General features: G+C 35.6%; 1 protein-coding gene across 1 annotated transcript in view; it reads right to left on the bottom strand.

The window, feature by feature from the left end:
* LOC105440202 (uncharacterized protein C20orf194) overlaps positions 1–21,414 on the bottom strand; it is a 62,388-nt gene that overhangs the window by 38,636 nt on the left and 2,338 nt on the right. Inside the window, exons 2-5 of the mRNA XM_030985531.1 lie at positions 18,759–18,860; positions 18,139–18,216; positions 16,216–16,244; positions 4,945–5,069 (exon numbers count right to left, since the gene is read on the bottom strand). Coding sequence (XP_030841391.1) covers positions 4,945–5,069; positions 16,216–16,244; positions 18,139–18,216; positions 18,759–18,860 — 334 coding nt within the window. The remainder of the gene's footprint in view (positions 1–4,944; positions 5,070–16,215; positions 16,245–18,138; positions 18,217–18,758; positions 18,861–21,414) is intronic.

Below are 21,414 nucleotides of genomic sequence, written 5' to 3'. Positions count from 1 at the left end.
AGAAGAAAACAAGTTTTTAAAATACCGGTAAATATGACAACTTCTAAAATTAACCAAAAAAACAACAACAAACATATAGATGCAAATGAACATAAACAAATGAACAATGAGCAAATATTGATATAAAGTGTTTTTACTATCTTGATATTGCCATAAATTTTTTCCAAATGGTCCTTCCTTTTTTCTTAAACAAATTCCATGTATCAATGTGCGACTTCAATAGTGCATATCATCAAGGGATAGGGATGTATTATTAAAATGAGAAAAGGAGTGTAAAAGAATTTCTGCAAAATGGCATGTTCCTGATTAATGCTGCATGGAAGAATAACATATGAAAAGTACATTAACCTATAAGTGCAATATCAAATGAAAAATGAATGTTAGGTCTGGAAAAAGAAATATTGCTTCACTGTTTGCATTAGCATGATTAGATGACTGTAGACGAAAAGAGCTCAACTCCATCACACTAGAAACATACTCAATGGATGTCAACCACTACTGCCTATGCAATTATAATTTTTTATATACCTCACTTAAGAAATCCAGCCATCTGATTGGTCGAAATTGCATTCATAAACTTTAACTATTTCTGTAAAATTCCCAGTAACCATGGTTAAAACAGTTCTAAAATCCCAGTAACCATGGTTACCGGGAAAATAGTTCAGTCTCCATGGTTACCCCATAGGTTAACATGTTAAAAAATGGTCTGAGCGATCGAGGATACCGTACGTGTGCGAAGAATTGGTCGGTAATTTCAATACAATTGAATCTCGATCGATTTTACCGACAATTTTATCTTGCATTGTTGTCATGAAGACGAAAATAAACTTCCAAAAACAAAAAAACAACATCTGCCGATAGATCTTGATCTAAGTTCGTGCCAATATGCATTGCAAAAGTAAAAGTAAAAGAAGGGCCCGTTCAATGGAGCAGCGGCGAAGCATCCACCACGCGAAGCCGTTTTCAATCTTTTTTAATGTATATGGGTCATTCCATCGGGTTGGGTCATAAATTGTGACATGAAGGTTCAAAATTCAGAGTTGTTGAATAATTTGTTTATTGTTATATCCTGTTTTTAACACCCATTCTTCAAAAGATTCCACTGGAATTGTGTGTATTCCTTCGCACACTTTCATTTAAAATGCAAAAACAGACACACCAAAAACCAACGTTACAAGGACATCTTTTTTTTACTTGCTCATTTATTTTCTGATCTGAAACTTTGTCACAGTCTGTACTCCACTTTTTTGTGTGTGGAAAACATTTAGATGATGGGAGCAATAGTTTAGAATACTTAAAACTTGAACACAGCAACATTATATCAATTTATAAACATGAAACAAATGAGGAACTAGCAATCTTCAGATCATGTTTTTTTCTAAAGGGTAATCTTTTCTCTTGCATAGAAAATCTTGGCTACATTCCATGAAATGTGCTAATTAATTGATGCATGAAACATATTTAATGAGATGATAACACAATTGAAAGGAAACCTGCAAGATTTATGGTCTATATTCACCTCAACACCTCCAGTTACCTATGTTACACGGACATCATGTCCGAGTAACATCAGTATGATATTAGAGTAACTATCCTCTTATACTCATTGAAAAATGACAGACTACATCAAATGTCATCTGAAATATATTTTATCCCTTGATCAGTAAATTAAAACAGTATTCATACAAGAGGTATATTGATAGATATCAATGAACAACTTTATATCTTCTTCAAAATAGTGATTAGATTGGAAAGATCTTTGTTTTCCAGGAAGGTTTAGATGACTGGTCATTTTGCCTGCTCTCTTGATCTCTGCCGGAGCTGAATCCTCAAGGGAGGTATAGGAGCCATGAATGAAATGGATGCAGCAATCTAATAAATATGCATGAAAAGAAATAAATAAAAACCAATGAGTAAAGAATATTAAATGAGATAAAAATAAAACAAAACTGTAAACTGTTTCTGTGATTTTTCAGTTCAAACGTGTGTTGTGTTTGCAATTATCAAGTACTTCTATCTAGATCTGTTGTAAAATCAAATTGTAAGAATTAAGATTGGAACAACTAGACAGAGGATTGCAAGGTGGATAGGGAGTTCCTCACTTTTGGCTCGTTGCATGCCCAAATAGAAGTAGGTATTATTATTGGTTGTTCGTTTTGATTTTTCTTTTAAGTTTAATATTTGTGTTGAATTATAAATTTTTGTTAAAAAATTATATTTGTTATTTATCATTATTTGGAGGGGGAGGGAAGGTGTTGAAGCCCCTTATCCCTCACTTCAACCTTTGGATGAGGGGAAAGGGGAGCCAGATCAATGATTATTTAATTTATAAAAAAAAATTTAAAAAAATTATATTAAAAAAAAAAAAAGGCTCATTACATTATTATGTATCCAATTTTAATTGAATCAGAGGGGGGGGGGGGGGGTGCCCTCCCCCTTTAACCCATTCTTCTCTATCTCAACCCCAACCCTCAACCCCCTTTTGTGCCCAAAAAGTTGTGTATTTCGGGTCTCAGATTGAACTTCCTAACTTGAAGGAAGCAATGTTCAATAACTTGTGTTTTTCGTTAGGCTTAGCCATCATTGTTCAATGACAATTAATGGCACCATATAAATAATATTAATTAATTTAAAACTTGTCAGAAAAAATCTGAGGTGTAGGAACATCATGAATATCATTATTTACGGGATTCTTATAACTAAATTCAATTTCTGTTTAAGAAACTAGCTTTTTAAGGGTAAAAGTCCGGCATTGATTTTGCTTGTTTCGTTATAACACATATATCAGTATGTGGGACAACAGTAAAATATTCAATCACATGTGATGGTTTGAAAACCGGTTTAAGTTGAAAATAACACAATTTAAAACAGAATTACATTTTTAAAACATGGAATTTCATTGTCCATGATAATAATTCGGGCCATAAAAATAACTTAAAAAACATATTACGTACCAATTTGGGCGCTGACGGGCGAAAATGGCTGCACCACGTTACAAAGACATCTTCACGTTTGTGGTTGCACTGTAGGGGTAGGTCGTCGCAGTCCGGCAAAAAACATGTTCTGCGCATTCGTGAATAACTAGCAGGTCATTTTAACACCGAAAACTGAAGCTAGCGGGCTGGTTTATATCTCAAACACCGTAATTTCACACCTACGTTACCAAATTACGAAGGACATCGCGCCCGATTTTCGCGGTAAATTAATTGTTTTCTTATATTTACCGACCGATTTAATCATCATTCTTTCTACATATGTTCATGAGGGGTTGTACCTTCCTAATAAGATGAAACTTTCTGAGAAAATATCCTGCTAAATTTGTGTAAAATGCTAGAATTACCGCCGTTACGAAAAAAGTGCCTAGGACATCGTTGGTAACGTAGGTATTGTGTTTTTTCAATATGAAATAACTTGCCGATTTTTTGCACATTTCACTTGAGCTTCTCAGACATAGTAGGGGTACTAAAGGTGACATGTTTTAAATAGGAAACATTGCATTATGATGAACTTTTTTCCAGAAATAAGTTCATGAAAATGACATGTTTTCATGTCACAACTTTCACCCTCAAAATCGCTGAGACATCGGTAGTAAAACTCTCACCAAAAAAAAAATATGATGAAGAAGTTTCTGTTTTCATGTTTATTTATTCTGTACTACATTACTCTTCAATATAACATACTTTTATTTTTCTAAAAATACATTCAAATTTGAGTAAATAGCTTCTAAACATTCAAACACGTGAAAATGCTGAAAAGACCCAACCCGATGGAATGACCCATATATTAGAGAAAACTGCTAGATATGGTGACAGAGTGCGATGGCCGAGCGGTTTAAGGCGCTGATTTTAGTTACATCACCTTTTGTACGCAAGAGATCGAATCCCATCTTCGACAAAAAAAAATCATTTTTTATTTTTTATTTTTTAGTCTATTTTTTTTTGGCATATAAAAGTATTAATGACTTCTTTAATATTCGAGAAATAGTTGTTTTTATACGCTCTCGGGAAGGTTAAAATTGGGCTATTGCCCTCGGCATGCCTCGGGTAATAGCACAATTCTAACCTTCCCTTGAGCGTATAAAAACAAATATTTCTCTCAAAGCAGTCATTAATACTATAGTATTTAATAAACAAATTCAACAATAGTCGTATCCAAGGGGGAATGGGAGAATATTTTGAGATATACAGGGGATCAAGGAGATTACTGTAGCTATATAGTATTGGCAAATTTCCATTTGAACGTAAAAGAATAATTGTCCCACAGCAGACTAAAGGGGTGAGAGGCTCAAGGCATCCCCCTTATTAGCATATGGGCACTTCAAGAATACGGTAAACCCTCCCTTCAAAAAAAATGTATCTATCCTGCCTTGGCCTCTGTCATAAGATACAATCTAAAATCTTAACCCTGGTGAGTGGGCTACATACATGTCAGGCAGGACGTGGTAGTAGGTGGTGTGGCGTGACACCCCTTCCCACTGCCCCTCCCCCATAAAAAAATAAAATACAACCTCTTTTATAACCTCAGTCTCAGGCTGCACATGACAGGACGTAGTAGTAGATCTAATGAAGTTGCACCCTCCAACCTCTGAACCCCTCCCCCCCCCCCCCCCCCCCAAAAAAAAAAAAAAAAAAAAAAAAAAAAAAATAGAAATAATAATAAAAATAGAAATTAAAAAATAATAATTAAAAAATAAAAAATAAAAAATAAATAAATTGTGAACCTGGCCAGTGGGTTACATATTAAGGCAGGAGGTATTAGTAGTTGATGGGGTTGCACCCCTGCCCCTTGACCTCCCTTTAAATACCAAACTTACCTCAGCCTCTGTCATAAGATGGAACCTCAAGCCTGGCCAGTGGGCTACATAAGGCAGGAGGTAGTAGTAGTTGGTGGGGTTGCACCCCTGCCCCCTGACCCCCCCCCCCCCTCTTTAAATACCAAACTTACCTCGGCCTCTGTCATAAGATGGAACCTCAAGCCTGGCCAGTGGGCTACATAAGGCAGGAGGTAACAGTAGTTGGTGGGGTTGCAGTACACGTGGATGCTATTCTTCTTGATCACAAACATGAGATCTAGGGAATAAAAAGACAAATAAAAGGGATTATAAATCATTTATCTTCATTTAAAGCTTGTACTGTATGTTAGTCATGTAGAAAACTAATTGGTATGTAAAGCACATTGCTAATATGCATTTCCTTCTATTAGAAAAATGTACCGGTACTATAAAAGATTCATCATTTGTTAATATCATTATTTACTCAGTTTAAGACTATCATAATAGATCCATGCAAGTTATATGCATATTAGAGCAATTCTGTATACTGTATGACATATGTATGTAAGTCTTCTATTTCATCCACAAATGAAAACTCTCCATACATATATATTATAAAATTGATTATGAATTCTAGTCTACCACCATCTGAACACTGACAAAACTTTGCCTTTCGATAAACGAGGATGGTATCTAACTAATGGTGGTATTCCAAAACAAACGGTAGTCATGTCAAGAGATTTTCATTTTTTGATGAAAATCGATAAAAGACACGTTGTATGTGTACGGGACATATTTCAGGGAATCCGCATTTTGCAATCTGAAGTGAAAGGTTGTGAAACTTTTTTTTTTTACAACTTTGCAGAGAGATATTAAAATAATAAAGAAATATGCAGGTTCATCAATGCAGTTCAAACTATAAAAAAACTGCAATTTACTGACTTGCTAATTTCATTCTGCCAAAAATTGATACAAAATATTGATCTGTGCCAAAAAAAAACATGTGTACGAAACACATTTCAGGAAATCACGAATTGTGCAATCTGAAGTGAAAGGTCGTGAAACTTTTCAATATTTTTCTACAACTTTGCAAATAGATTTTAAAATAATAAGGAAATATGCAGGTTCATGAATGCAGTTCAAACTAATACAAATCTGCAATTTAGGACTTGCTAATTTCATTCTGCAAGAAATGAATAAAAAAGAATAATCTGTACCGTATGTTTGTGACGAATCAGAGTCCATGAACTTGATTAATATATAATACCATATGCTCATATTGTAGTGCATGTTTATGCCATAATTTCATGAAGAAAAAAAAAAATAATCCAGCCCATTGTGGGGAAAGGATGTTCAGTAGACCAATTTTTTTTTTTTTTTTTTTTTGGGGGGGGGGGGGGGGGGGCTTGTATTTTGGATGCTCATGGGAAAGCTAACTACAAGTAGTTTCACCTGACAGCACTTGAGAGTAAATGAAAAGAGAAGTTTGTTTGGAAAGCGCATTTAACTCTAATTCTAGAAACAAAAATATTATTCAAAGTTGTTATTTGTAAAGAGTTAGACTCAAAAGGATTATCAGTGTCAAGTGCTTCATGCAATCAACAAAATTTAATCAACTCTATTTTAGAGTGTCATTTTTTAAGAAATTCTTATTGTAATCGAGAGCAAGAATCGCAACTGTAAACTGATTAAAACTGTACAAAAGGAGGAAATAGATAGGTAGGAGGGGAGAGCTAGTATTGAAAGAAATCTTAACTATGCTTCCTTTGAGATGCAAACCAAGTCATAGATTTGCTATTAAAGGGAATTTCATATAATTATGAACAAAACATCCTTTCTCCCTGTAATAAAAAAATATGTCTCGCTGTACAAATAAATTCCAGATACTACAAGCCCTGCTGGAACATAACTTCTTACTATCAAACTGCTAGTGCTTATAGCCTCTGCATTCTAGCGATAGTAAATGTATGTTGTAAAAAACATAGCTATTCCTTGGATACACCGATATCAAATTCAAATCTATCAGCTCAACACAATGCCACTTCTGATTATTTATTTTGTTATTAAATGGATTGGGTATCTTTGCTTCAGATTCTAAAACTAAATCTAAGATTAAGCTCATGCTGCAATCATGATTATAAACCTTTATGTCAGTCAGGAATCCCATGACTTTTAAGCCGATCGCCTGTCTGATTATCAAGATATTAATTTCAAAAAACGTTTTCCCAATGGTTTTTATAACACTACAGTCTATTGGGGAAATTAGTATGGTAAAACCGGTCACTCAAAGATTTTTACTTTTTTGAGCCACTTCATGATCATTTTGAAGCGCAATGTTTTAGGGCTTCAATATTTTTACACCATATCACAGACACTGATAACACGTAGGGCCAAGCATCTCAGATTTGTAAAACTGAAATATTGTTAAACAATGCCTTTAATGGACAGACTGCATGTATGGCATGTGTTTGCCTCATGATCATCATCAGACATACATTATCAGTCCCATGCGCCCACAGGCATCAATCAAAACCCACATCCACTAATATGTGAAATCAGCACAATAAGACACAACCTATTAAAATGATTGATTACTATGATCTACATCACAGAGCACCATATTGCATAGAGCATACAGATGAAATATCAGGGTCTAAAAATGCTGATAACATGCTGAAGCAAACCCATTCATTGTATGCTTGAACAATAGGATGAGACTTTTCATTGTTACCAAGATACATTATGACCTGCACATACGCCACTTTATGTTTTAATTGTACTGAATCATACCATGACCCTAACAATGCAAAAACATTAAATATTGATTGACAGGTAAACAGCACAATAAACACGTACCATCTGTAAAGAGTCAAAAGGTCATTAAAGGAAACCAATTATTTGTGTTCTTGATCCGACTTCATAACATGTGAAGTAGAATATCATTTTGCATTCTATATCTTGCTTTCGGGGGAGTACATTATCTCAATCACAAGAAAGAAGGAAAAACATGAAATTTGATGTACAAAAGGCATGGAGAGTTGTTCACAGATGATGTCATCAAATTGAATACCGCCCTCTGGTGACTAGTCATTTCAAAAAGCTCTTACTTCCTTATTCCTTGCCCGATTTTGTTCAAATTTTCACTGATATTTTTCAAATATCTTAAACTTTACAATAAAAGTAACTTAGTATGAAGGTTTTGGTTTCCTTTAAAGGCATTGTTTAACAATGTTAAATCTGAGATGCATGGCCCTACGTGTTATCAGTGTCTGTGATATGGTGTAGTATTGAAGCCCTAACAAAAATTGTGCTTCAAAATGATCATGAAGATACTCAAAAAATTAAAAATCTTTGAGTGATTTGAGTGACTGGTTTTTACCATACTCATTTTCCCCAATAGACTGTAGTCAAAAACAGTTTGGAAATCAAAAACATGAAATTTCGATTTCCAATCATAAATATCTTGATAATCAGACAGGAGATCGGCTTGTAAAAGTCATGAGATTCCTGACTGACCTAAAGGTTTATAATTATTATGATTGCAGCATGACCTAAATCAAGGATTTTGTTTCAGAATCTCAGGCAACGTTACCGGGTCACTTTACATGCAAATGAAAAAATGATATAAATCAGTGAGGGCATATGAATTATTAATGCAAGGTACCCTTAAGAACAGTCCGATAGTTGAGGCGAAATCCGAAGGTGTTTGGAGTGTTGCAAAGGTAAATATACCAAAGGGAGGCAGTATACTATTGGCTAAGCATAAAATGAGTATTATTTGTCTTAGAAATGATGACACAGATTCTTGCCATTTCACAAATCACGCTCATCCAAAATTCCATAGATCTAGGGTCAACTTTCAAAATAGTTTCCTTTCTTGATGATTAACCAGTCGCTCATCAGAAAATACTAATGACTGGTCATTATCACTTTCTAATGACCGGTCATCACACACTAGGGAATCTTTAATGCCTGGGGGGTGTTTCACAAAGATCCTAAGTTCAACTTATCTCTAAGTTGGACTTAAAAAATATGGAAAGCCATTAGCATCTTTGAAAATATTTTGTAAAAGTTATTTTGCAAGGCATTCATTGTTTATTGAAATCATTCATATTTTCTATCATCAAGGAGATTTCATGTTCTGGATGTGGAATTAATAAAAAGTCTAAAATACTTGAATTTCTGCTTTTGAATATATTTCATTTAAAGACTCCAATGGCTGTCCATAATTTTTAAGTCCAACTTAGAGTTAAGTTCTACTTAGGATCTTTGTGAAACACCCCCTGGTCATATGTCCACCCTCAACCAATCTTTTGATTATGACCTAACTTCATCATTTGATAATTATGCATAGAAGGATATGTGTAAACACACACCCAGGCTCTCAGCAGATGATACATGTACAAGCAGTTCATCACCTCAATTATAAAAGGGTCAAACCAGCTTAAACATGCATGGATGCCTTGAAACAAAACACCACTAGAAACGACAATTCACGACCACATAATAATAACAATAATAGTCATATTGTATAGCGCTTAAAGATAAACTTGAGTTCTGGTAAAAAGAGAAAATAAATTCTCACAGAATCAAACGAAACTTACACTGAATGTTCAATATTACAAATAAATGTCATTTGCCGAATAATTTTGGTAGAAAATGTACAATGACTGAGTAATGAGCATAGAAAGATAAGGAAATCAAGGTTAGTAGCCCCCGACACCGTTTATGTAGTCCCATATACATCTTTTTGTGTACAGTGCTTGTTACTTTACCAAGACTGGGCCAAATCGCCATGACCGGAACTCAACTTTATCTTTAATACTACGTTTCTAAGCGCTTTATGTAAAAACATTGTGGTCATGATTATTCTAGTCCCCTACTATGTAGGTAAATGCATTTCCATAGGCCCTTCCCCTCCAGCACATACTATTATCGTCATTATTTAATATCATTTCATGTATTCATGTTTCATGTATTCTGGTGCCCGGGAGGGGATAAGTGAAGTTCATTACCATACAACCCTTTCTCCTCCAGTTACAAATGATTGGGATGTGATGATGTACATTACATGGGGGGGGGGGTTTCCCCTACTCTTTTCTGGAGAGTGCAATTGGTTGTTAACACGTATAAGTGGTGAGTGGCGAGTAAGAGCCTCCATTTGATGTCTTATCCAAGGGACAGAGTGTTTTCCATTTTAATCTAGCATGCATCTAGCATTAAAGGGAATTAATTTAATAATACACAATGGATGTTACGGTCATCTGCTAGAACCAGTTTTGGTTTTTGAACCCATGATCTTTGTTTCGACATGCAGATTCTCTACTGGCTTAGCCACCTGTAAAAATTCAGTACTGGGTTAAACAATGATGAATTATGCTATCACGTAAGATGCACTGCTATACATGTACACCTCCATCTATAGTCCAAGCTCAAGCTTGTACTATAACTGCATACAACGATGGTTTGAAAATGTAACAGAAAACATCAAATTGAGAAGTACCATATTAATAAGAACACTTGGTCATATCTATCTGAACAGGGTCAGAAATGAGGCCCTCAAAATGAAGATGCTCTCCTAAAAAACATATTTTTGTGTGATACTTCATCATGTGAACTCACTGCCATCCGAATAGGGTCAGAGAAACAACTCTTAAAACATATGTATACAAAGATACCTTGTGACAAAACATGACTTTGGACGATGCCTTTAAACATGCCTTTGTGTGGCCATCATAGAAACTGTACAATGAGAGATTTTTGAATGAAATGTTGTGCAAGCAGTTCATATTTGCCAAAGAGAAAACCTTTTTTTCTTCTTTCTTAATCACAAAAAAGGTTTCATGACACAATATTTCTGCTTTTACAGTAATCATGATCCATATCTTACTTCAACTGAACAGTGAACAACCTGCAACTCTCGAAACATAAGAATATGCTCTCAAAGAAACATTCCTTAAAATGATGAATCATGCTTAGATGTGAACACACTACAACTGCTAATACATGCAATTCTTGTTTCCTTCCATCTGAATAGGGTCAAACTAGCCACTAATCAATGCATGTATACAGTGGATACTTTCCATCACAATACACATGTTACTCCCAGCACTGAATCATGTCAAGATATGAACTCACTGAAAATCAATGTCACATTTGTATAGCACTTGATACATGTACGTTTCTGAGCAGTTTATGTAAACATCATTGTGTTCATGATTATTCTAGGTCCCTAGGAGCATAAATCCTAGTATATATCCATCTGAACTCTGACATAGCTCCTTCTATTAAAAAAAAACGTGATTTCAAACAATGAATTACCCCTCCATATGAACAGCTCTGATGGTACTCGAGGATAGTCTAATGGAGATGATCATGCAGCATTGCTTGGAATAAAGTTGACAGTCTCACACTGTGTCACGCGTGACTGCATGCATTATCCCATAGATCTTGGTGTGACTTGGTGGTAATGTGTCTACTTTATTTCAAGCAATACTGTACATCCTAGTCTATATCCATCTGAACACTCACAAAGCTCCTTCTACTCACACACAAGAATGCTATCAAACAAAACGTGATTTCAAATGATGAACTACACCTCGATGTGAACAGCTCCGACGGTACTCAAGATAGCCTAACGAAGATGATCATAGATCCTAATCTATATCCATCTGAACACTCACAAAGCTCCTTCTACTCACACACAAGAATGCTATCAAACAAAACATGATTTCATACGATGAACCATCCCTCAATGTGAACAGCTCCAATGGTACTCGAGTGTAGCCCAATGAAGATGATCATAGATCCTATTCTATATCCATCTGAACACTCACAAAGCTCCTTCTATTGACACACAAGAATGCTATCAAACAAAACGTGATTTCAACGATGAACTACACCTCGATGTGAACAGCTCCGACGATACTCAAGATAGCCTAACGAAGATAATCATACATGTAGATCCTATTCTATATCCATCTGAACACTCACAAAGCTCCTTCTACTCACACACAAGAATGCTCTCAAACAAAACGAGATTTCAAACGATGAACTATCCCTCGATGTGAACAGCTCCGACGGTACTCGAGCGTAGCCTAATGATTATCTCAGGTTGTGGCGCGTTTCTCTCTCCAATCTTGGACGAGTCCCCAGAGAAATCAGAAGCCAGCCCCAAGAGTGCATCGCCCCCTTTCCATCACCCCTCCAAACCTTGAGTTATTTCACAGGTGAAGAACCTCAATCACGCATTATCCAAATCACCCCCTCATCGCTCTAGTTGGCTTGTCCTTCGTCCATTTGGCAAGGCAAAACGACACGACGAACACTTGCAATTTATCTCGCCAATTGGACGATGACAAAAATTTGTCATTTCTGATTGTAATGACGTCTCTTCTCTTCTCGTACTATCTCTTCATTTCATTCTCTGAAATGAATGGAGTTTTGGAATATGTCATATTAGATTTTTTCTTTAAATCTGCAAATGAATGACTGTTTATGATTTTGTTTATATTGTTTTTTTGATATGATATAGAAACTAACTGTGAACATCAGCAATGTACACGAGCATGATACTGTTTATGTTTTTTGTTTTTATCATTTTAATATGATGTGGGAAACTAAATGTGAACTTTATCCACTTATGAACAATGAACATGTTCACATAGTATTAAGTATGCTGCTTTAATTTCTTTTATTTCAAACTCCTTTCTTGACCTACAATGTACTTATATTTCATCTATCTTCTTCTTCATTGTGAACAGAAATGTCAACCAAAGAACATGAACGTTCTACGGTAAATGATAAACTATGAAGGGTGTCCCTATTGAAGTACAGTGGAGAAAAACAAAATCCATTTATCTGACTCTTGAAAGTTCATTTATAATTGCTCGTAGACCTTGAGGCAAAGGAGTAGTAATCAGGCCCCATTTCACAAAACTTGTCATCAGTGACAAATGACAGTTTTTGTTATAAGCTACTGAAATCCTTGCTTCTGATTGGTCATCAGCAGATTTGTCACTGATTTTTGTCATTTGTGATTGAAAAAGGGCTTTGAGAAACGGGTCCCTGGACTCTTCTCTTTACATCAATGCAAGTACAGTCAAACCCGTCTATAGCGACCACCCAAGAGAAACACAAAAAGTGGCCTTTGTAGACAGGTGGTCTTTGTAGACAGGTGGTCACTAAAGCAGGTTTGACTGTATTTCCCTTTCTGCTTTATACTGCAAATTTGACTCACATAAATATAAAAACTAAATTTTTCATACCCTTAACAAGTTTTGCAATTTTGTGAAAAAATTGATTTGTCCCTATTTATGTTTCTTGAGAATGTGACATATTAAAGCTAACACCTAAGAGTATTCAAGAAAGGCCCTAATTCAGCCAGTCATTTTTTTAGTTACAAATAACACAATATACATCACATTTACAAAGGGTATGAATAATTTAGTTGTTGACTGTATATTTCACCTCAATATCATATTTTTTTATCTTCAATTCATGCAATGAAACTTCTTACAGATGTATCATGTATACCACAGAATACTTGACCCGCATGTATTTCACCTCAAACATTTCCACGGCTCCACTTCAGACATTTCCATTATCGCAATAGGGAGACAAACATACTTGACCTTTATTGTACATGCAGTTCATCATGAAAAAACCCAACTTCGTATGATTATTTATATTCCGCATGAAAAATAGACAATGATTCATGGTCGTGATCACATTCCATGAAAGTGTATGCATCATTTAAAATGGTTTGAAGAAACAAGTATTTCATGGTTTTTATAGTTAGAAAAGCAAATGTTCCTTTGAATGTCAGGCTATTTTACATATTTATATTTCTTTCTGAATATGAGTACCTTTCCTCTCCTCCTGTCTTTATTCCTCCTCTTCCTTCTTCCTCTTCTCCTATCAAGACTGTTTTGAGCGAGACTCAACAAGATTGAACCGGCCATTTATTTGAGATTCACATTAACATAAATTGCCAATTTGGCAGGCATCCACTAGATACAATTTCCTCTCATCATTTGATGTGTGAATATCACTGAGGAGTAAAATTATACATCTTTGTATATTCACATTACATGAAATCAAGGATATTGTAAAATTCTACATTGTACCTTGAGAGGGTTTTTTGTCTTGGCTCCTCATTAAATTATTAAAAGGAAAGTTGCGTAACTTGCAGACATTAACGAGGGTCAATGAGGCCTAACTAGGCTTTAATGTGTGAAGATCACTGATATGGAAAATCATATTTCTCTTTACAAGCTAAATATGGCCTGATATGATGGTGAAAGAAAGTTGCATTATTAAAGTCCATGAATGATTTTGACTCCTTCCCAAATGATCCATTTAGCCACTTCTACAAATCGCAATACTTCTCCTATAGCATCTTTTAAAATCATTTTCTTTATCTCTACAAACCTAATACTCCTACATGTGTAAAGTAGTTTGATATGTATACATCTTTCTCGATCTTTATTCTACATTCTCTCACTCTCTTTCTCCCTTGAACAAAAAAAATGTGTGTGTGTGTCTCTCTATAATACATGTATACATATCTATCTATATTATCTATATATCTCCAAGTGCATGTATCTATATCTCCCTCTCTCTTTCTTTCTTTCTTTCTACCCCTCCACCCCCCCCCCCCCCCACCCCACCCTTCCCTCCCTCTCTCTTTCTTTCTTTCTTTCCCTTCAACCCCCCTCCCCTCTCTCTCTCTCTCTCTCTACGACTCTCTCCTTCCCTCTTCCTCTCTCTCTTTCCTGACTTTTTAAAAATTTTGCTCTGACTCCTCTCCTCAAATCCATAGATACTCTTCTTCACTGACACAAAGAGCTGCTTGTAGTTCATGAAAGGTCGTTCACTAGCTGATGCTATCAGGCCGGCGTCGACAATCAAGGGGGAAATATTAGTCAAGCCCGTTAGAAAATTACCACTCATACATGAACCGGCAAGGTCATGGACGGTGTTGAAATGGAGATACAAGTATGATTGAAATTGTGATTAAATGGTGTGTGTATTCCATATGGTATTGCTGTCGGTGGTTGATCCCAAGGTCTGTTATTGGCATCAAAGGTAATGGATCACAAACCATTACACTAGGTGCCTTGGGACACTTTAGAGTGACGTAAACAGAAGAGAATCATCTATTACAAAATTTCAAAATAAAATAGGATAACACCTACCCCAGCCCCTCCCCCCACCCCCCCCCCCCCCAATAAAAGTGTGAACATACATGTAATGAAGGGAATGTCACTACAACCAGGGGTGATAGTAAGTGCCAAAATAAAAAGTGAGGTTTAAAAAAAAAAAGTTTTAGAAATCTGAGCGAAACGAGGTGCCGAGGGCTTGCGCGAGGCATTCAAGCAAGTCATGGAAATAACAGCGCTTCACCTCGCCCCTATTTTTAAACCAGATTTAAATCTATCTCAGGGAAGGACTGTCCGTTCATGGAAGAAAAAAGATAATATTGAAAACGATTATGTAAATGTACATCATTTCCAAAATGAAATTACCTTTTGTATTGGCATATGATCTTGCTAGGTTTGTCTGAAAGACATTTTCTGTGACGATACTTGTTTGTTGCAAAACGTGTCTCAGATATGGGCGTACAATGCAAGAGTAAGATACACTGTTTAATCTACAAGTTTCACTGGGGCAAGTGGGGGGGGGGGGGGAGGGGTGGGTGGGGGAGAAACTTGACAATTGATCCTTATCACATAATCAATTATGTACCATCAGAAAAGAGGACAAGCATGGTATGTTGACATCAGTTCAGTAATTCATTAAAGGTAAAGACCAGTTATGGTCATGCGATTGCATTGTGAAAGAAACGTTGTGGAATCGATCAGAAAAGGTTGATCATCTAGCATCTAGCATCTGCAAGGTTCTGGAATCATCAAAATGATAAGAAATTTGGCCCATTCTTCGTAAAGTTACAAGCACTATACACAGAAAGATGTATATGGGACTACCCTATATCTCTCACAGACCATGAGAGAAACAAATTTACCAAATATATGAATTAGTAGGCGGTTTCCCGGCAAAGTTTTTATCATCATGTATTAGTCAAAACATATTCTTTCACATGATTGGTAATGAGAGCTTCCATTTCATTTTTTGAAATTGGGGCGTTTCCAATACTGGTCTTTACCTTTAATTATACATGTACCTCTTTACATTCATGTGTATGGGGGGGGGGGGAGAAATTTCAGTTGTGTTAGTTTCTTTTTTGGTTTCCTTGCTTCCCATCAAATTTTTGCCTTGTAATGCTTCTTTTATTTTCAGAAAGTGAAATCTTGCCATTAATTGTTAAATAGCTGTTTAGAAACATGGAAATAAAAACTTGAATTGTTTACGAGTTGACATTTCAATCTGGCACTAAAGGAAATACTTAAGAGCTGTGCATAGACTGAATTACACAAACTTACCATCGATCGTTTCCTCTGCAAAACCAGAACTATATTAAGACAATGATAAAAAGGAATCATTGAAACCATGTGAAAACAACATTGCAATTTATTATACACACATGGTTGAAAACAAAAGTCATTGTACTGTAGAATGCCTCCATGCATGAAAATACTATCATTTGTTGAGAACCGAAAGGTTGTTTTAATCTCATACCATATTGGTGACCCGACATTGCTAAACCGACAAGTTTCATTTCAAGATAAAGGATTATGGTAAGAGATGCAATTATGTCTTAGGTAAGGTTGAGGGGTAGAGTTGGGGTTAGGTATATAGTGTATGGTTCAGGGTTAAAGGAAAAAAATCAAGGGGCGTTGAAAAAAAGTTGCAATCAATTGCGAATCCCCAAATTCAAGCGTAAGTCTTGCGATTAACTGCAAATTTGCCATTGATCGCAACTCAACTTTCTTGCAACGCCCCATTAATAATTATAAATATATATATATATATATATATATATATATATATATATGCTTCTGTTTACTCATCTTCCTTTATGATCTAGTTATATTTTATATAATTATATGTATATATTGTAAAGCACATTGAAATGTCAACAGACATGAAATGCACTATAAAAGAACAAAATATTATTATTATTATTATATTGTATCTCATCATTAAATGTCTCTTTATTTACAATGCCAATTGCAAACTGTTGGAAAAATACACTTCATGACTATCTATAAGTAAAAATCATTTGAAATACATCTGCTTTTGCTTTAAGACATGTGAAATGTACATGTATTGATTTCATTTTAGTGCTCCCATTAATGAAATATGATAGCCGCATGACAAAGAGGAGCAATTAAATAGAGGAGCCATTACTGATATCAAGGAAATGTGCTGAAACCTTGTAACCATGCAACATAGCTATTGTGTACAGAACATGCTATGAGCATTGAGTTATATTTCCAATTTAGATTGCACATTGATTTGGTTTGTATTGCGCTGGTAACGTGCATATATCATGGAATGGTATAAAGTTGCAAAATTGAGTCGGTTTTACATGTGATGTGGGACATTTTGTAGAAGGCCAAAATGTATTAAATTCATCTCATTACTTTAATACACACTGGCAAGAACACATGTACTGTAGATGATAATCATTCAAATCACATTTACCACAAAGTAGTTTTCAAGTCAAGAATTTATGTTAATGTCAATAGATCATAAAGATGGTTTGGTTTTATTATCATCTTATTGGAAAAAATCACTAACACTGGCTTAACAACTTATAATCCCTCATATCAATCTCATAATCATCCATATCATAAGATCACAATTATCCATTGTCTATACAGTGCAAACAAATTAGTTTTCACTGGCTGCCTGCCGTAACAACAAACATCAAACTCTGTTTCATTGACAATCAGCCATGCATGAAGTCTTTAGTCTTCTTTGTTGTTAGGGCAGACAGCCAGTGGATCGGATTCCTTTAATAAAATAATGGAAATGCAAGCATTACTTTAAACAAACAGAACTTTGTTATTCCTGGCTCATTGAGGTGTCATACATGTATGAAAGGGCAGAAAATGAAATTTCTAGAAATGTGATTTTCTCTTTGGAATTCAGATACCGCTTGCCAAATGACTTTTTGGTACCCTTTCTTGAAATTGTTTTTAATCACTCATGCGTGAAATATGTATCATATAAGTTGCATCAAATGAAAGAGGAGGATCTAAGCTTTACAAATATGTGTCATTTGTTAATCATAATATTGATTAAGTTATTATAAAAAATCTATAATTCTTGGTTTCGTTTTTTTCTAGGACTCATTGTATACCTTTCTTCCTCCCACAACATTCTGTCTAATCCTACAAGAATTTGAATCTCAAATAATTTCTCAAATAATATGTTGAACACCAAGCGGAGAAACAAACCTTTCAAGCTCTGCCTGCCGAGTGTCAAAGAATCCAAACAGAAGGTAGTTTGCAAGTTCTCTGCTGCCTTCATTGTACCTATATCAGAGTTTTAAACATAATGAACAAATAATAAATATAGTGTCAAATGAATATTATAATGACTCTAGGATACAAGAAATGCTCTAGAATTTCCAGCAGTAAAACAAAAATGATGTTATTTTGATCTGAATAAATAATTAATACATCCAGGGGGTGTTTCACAAAGACAAAGATCAACATTAAGTTAGACTTCACTATAGCAGGTCATTCATGCCACTGGTTGCTCTCACCATTATGATCTTTAGATACATTTTTTTTCCTTCAATAATGATATAAAAAAATATAAATTCTGTAGATTTGTGACCATCATTTGTACGTCCCTTGAGAAACCTATGCCAGTAAATGGTGAGAGCAAACAGTGTTATGAATGGGGAATGGCCTGCCATAGTTAAGTCCAACTTAAATTTGATCTTAGTCTTTGTGAAACACCCCCTGAAGTCATTAGCCCTGATATGTCAAGAATAAAATATAATTCGAGCATTATTATTGTAAGAACACTATTTGTCAGTGAATAATAATTATAAATGATTTTTGCCTACCTGCAGTCGATACCCAAGATACAGAGGATAGCATCTGGTTTAGTAGAGTCTGTCTCTCCAGGGTTTCTCAACAAGGATTGGACATGACGAAGCCTGGCACAACTGAATCAGACAAAGAAGAAGAAAAAATTAAAATTGAAACAAACAGAAAAAACAATAAAAAAGTAAATTAAATAATAAATAAACAAAGCAGAAACACTGATGTTCCAAGATTAACTTTGTATTCCTGTTTATCATTTATTCTACGCAGACAATGAAGATTCAACTTGCTAAACATCAAGCTACAGGAAATATGACATACATGTCAAAATTGTCTTATGTAAAATAAGATTGAACATACAGAAACAGTTGCAATGTACAATAATAAAGAAATCCTTTAACTTTGCCACTAAAAATTTAGCCTCCACTGAAGACACACACAAGGGACTATGCAAACAACTCCGATCATAAGAGCTAAGGTTACAAAACAAAGTGCTATAAATGGCAGAATTCAGACAATTTATGAATAGATATTTTTTTTTATTAGACTCAATCACCTTTAGGATATATATAACATTTGTCCTAAAAATCGTCAGTGCCACTGCCATTGTATTTTTGCACAGGCAGAAGATTCAATTCATGCACTCGTGTAGTACATAAAGAACATATTTCACAATTGTAGCATGTTCACTGAGGCATGACATTAAGCACATTCAATGTATATGTTTACAGAATTTACACACAAAGGAACATTGATCCAACAATTTTTGAATCCAGCTATCACACTATCTTGGGGGGAATTGATTTTTTAAATATTTTTGTCATGCATTTATGCAGAACAACTTATAGTCAGCACAGCTGTTTTCCATAGGGATCCAATTAAAATACATAACATGTTTTTACAAAAGAAACAAGACAATAAATCAAATACACATGAATAAATAGCAATACATTGCACATACAAATTCAATTTAATATTATATTTAATCAAATACCGGTAGACAATAAGTATATTCACACCCCCACCAACCCACTTAGACAATTAAAAATAGCAGGCCCTACCCTTTTCCAGTACATTTCAAGTGTAAATGGGAGCATGCATCGCAAATTTTCGAAACGAGGTATTTGACAGTATAAATGCGCCTTGTAAGACTATTTCCCTAGGCACGCCTCTTGTCCTTGTCATAAAACTTTTTACATGCACCGTGGCACACCTTGCATGTTACGGGCTTACATCACTTTGGAATTGACATTAAACAATTGATGTCTACTCCATATAAAAAAAAGTTAAGAACATAAAAAAGTCAAAAGTCAAAAAATGAGATTTTTCATGTGTGCAACATAGGTATGCGATGTGGAATAAGTTTTCTGTGGCTTATTTTTTGATTGGCGTTGATTACTGGAACAGAGACTATCAATATGAAAAACAACATGCAACGGAGAGATATAACATTGCAGATTATTTTCATTTTGAGACACGATTTCGACGAGTTTTCAAATTTGCTATTTGGGATCGTTTTTCACCATTATGGTTGGATAATAGAAAAAAACATTAACTCAGAATAATGCATTTCAAATTTCAAGACTCTCCTAATTTTCTATCAAAAGATACAGCCCCCCAAAATCTAGGCAATATTCATCCAATTTTTGTCAGAATCAACGAAAAAAGTACACGCAGAAATTGTTTTGTTTTGCTAAATTTAGCACAGCAGCTGCATTGCGCAATATGCAAGCGTACGCGTGTTGCTTTAGCTGCATGTGCTACTTCAGCGCGATTGCAAGCTTCACCTCTGTTGTCTTTCGTGTGCAGGTCTGTATGCCAATTCACAAAAACACACATGTGGTCCCGCGTGTGTTTACGAATGCATATATATATATATGCATGTGCAGATTCCACGCGGTTTGGGCCGAGCGGAGCTCACGCCTCCCTACTTAGCTGATCCGAAATATGGGGGGAAGGGAAATTATCAAACTGTAATGGCTTGTGATCCCTTGTGATCCATTTATAATAAGTGCATGGCCATGGATATATTCCTTACGACTGGGACTACCTGTTGCTCGGGGTGTCATATCTCAAAAGTGGCAAACCTCGGAGTTAGCCAGGACACAATGTTTAAATCGCTGTTTTGACCAAAGATATTTTTAGAATTCCGAGATGACACCCCTTTGGAAATATGGGGATTCACCTGCTCTTTCATATGACTAGGGTGTCTGATGCTAGGAGTCCACTGGGCCAGCGCCAGTTGGTGCCAGTTTGCCCCAATGCAATTTACTGTGGCGCCTAGTGGCGTGTAGTGGCTCAAACTGCCTCCCAACTGGCTCGTGGGGGCCCGTAACAGCACCAAATTTGAATGTGGCAGCAAGAAAATTTCAAAATGTTTGAAATTTTCGTCACGCCACTTGCATCGAGCAATCAGCGCCAAGTGTCCGCCAAGTGGCACCAAATGGCGCGAACATATCGCCCTTTTGCGCAAACAATCCGCCTTTTGGAATCCACTGGAATGTAATTGCGCGCGCCAAGTTGCGCTAATAAGATTTCGCGCCACATTTTCGCCAAGTGGCACCTTGTTTGCGCCACTACGCGCCAAATAATTCCAACAGAGGCAGATAGCCCGCCAAAGCGTGCCAAAGGTGCAGTGGCGCGAGCCAAACGGCACCCGATTGGTGACTACTTCGC

The sequence above is a fragment of the Strongylocentrotus purpuratus genome, unplaced genomic scaffold (genome assembly GCF_000002235.5).
Source record: "Strongylocentrotus purpuratus isolate Spur 01 unplaced genomic scaffold, Spur_5.0 spur5_scaffold_15, whole genome shotgun sequence".
NCBI classification, from domain to species: Eukaryota; Metazoa; Echinodermata; class Echinoidea; order Camarodonta; family Strongylocentrotidae; genus Strongylocentrotus; species Strongylocentrotus purpuratus.
Note: the sequence above shows the minus strand (reverse complement) of the source record. Positions and strands in the feature narration are given on the sequence as shown.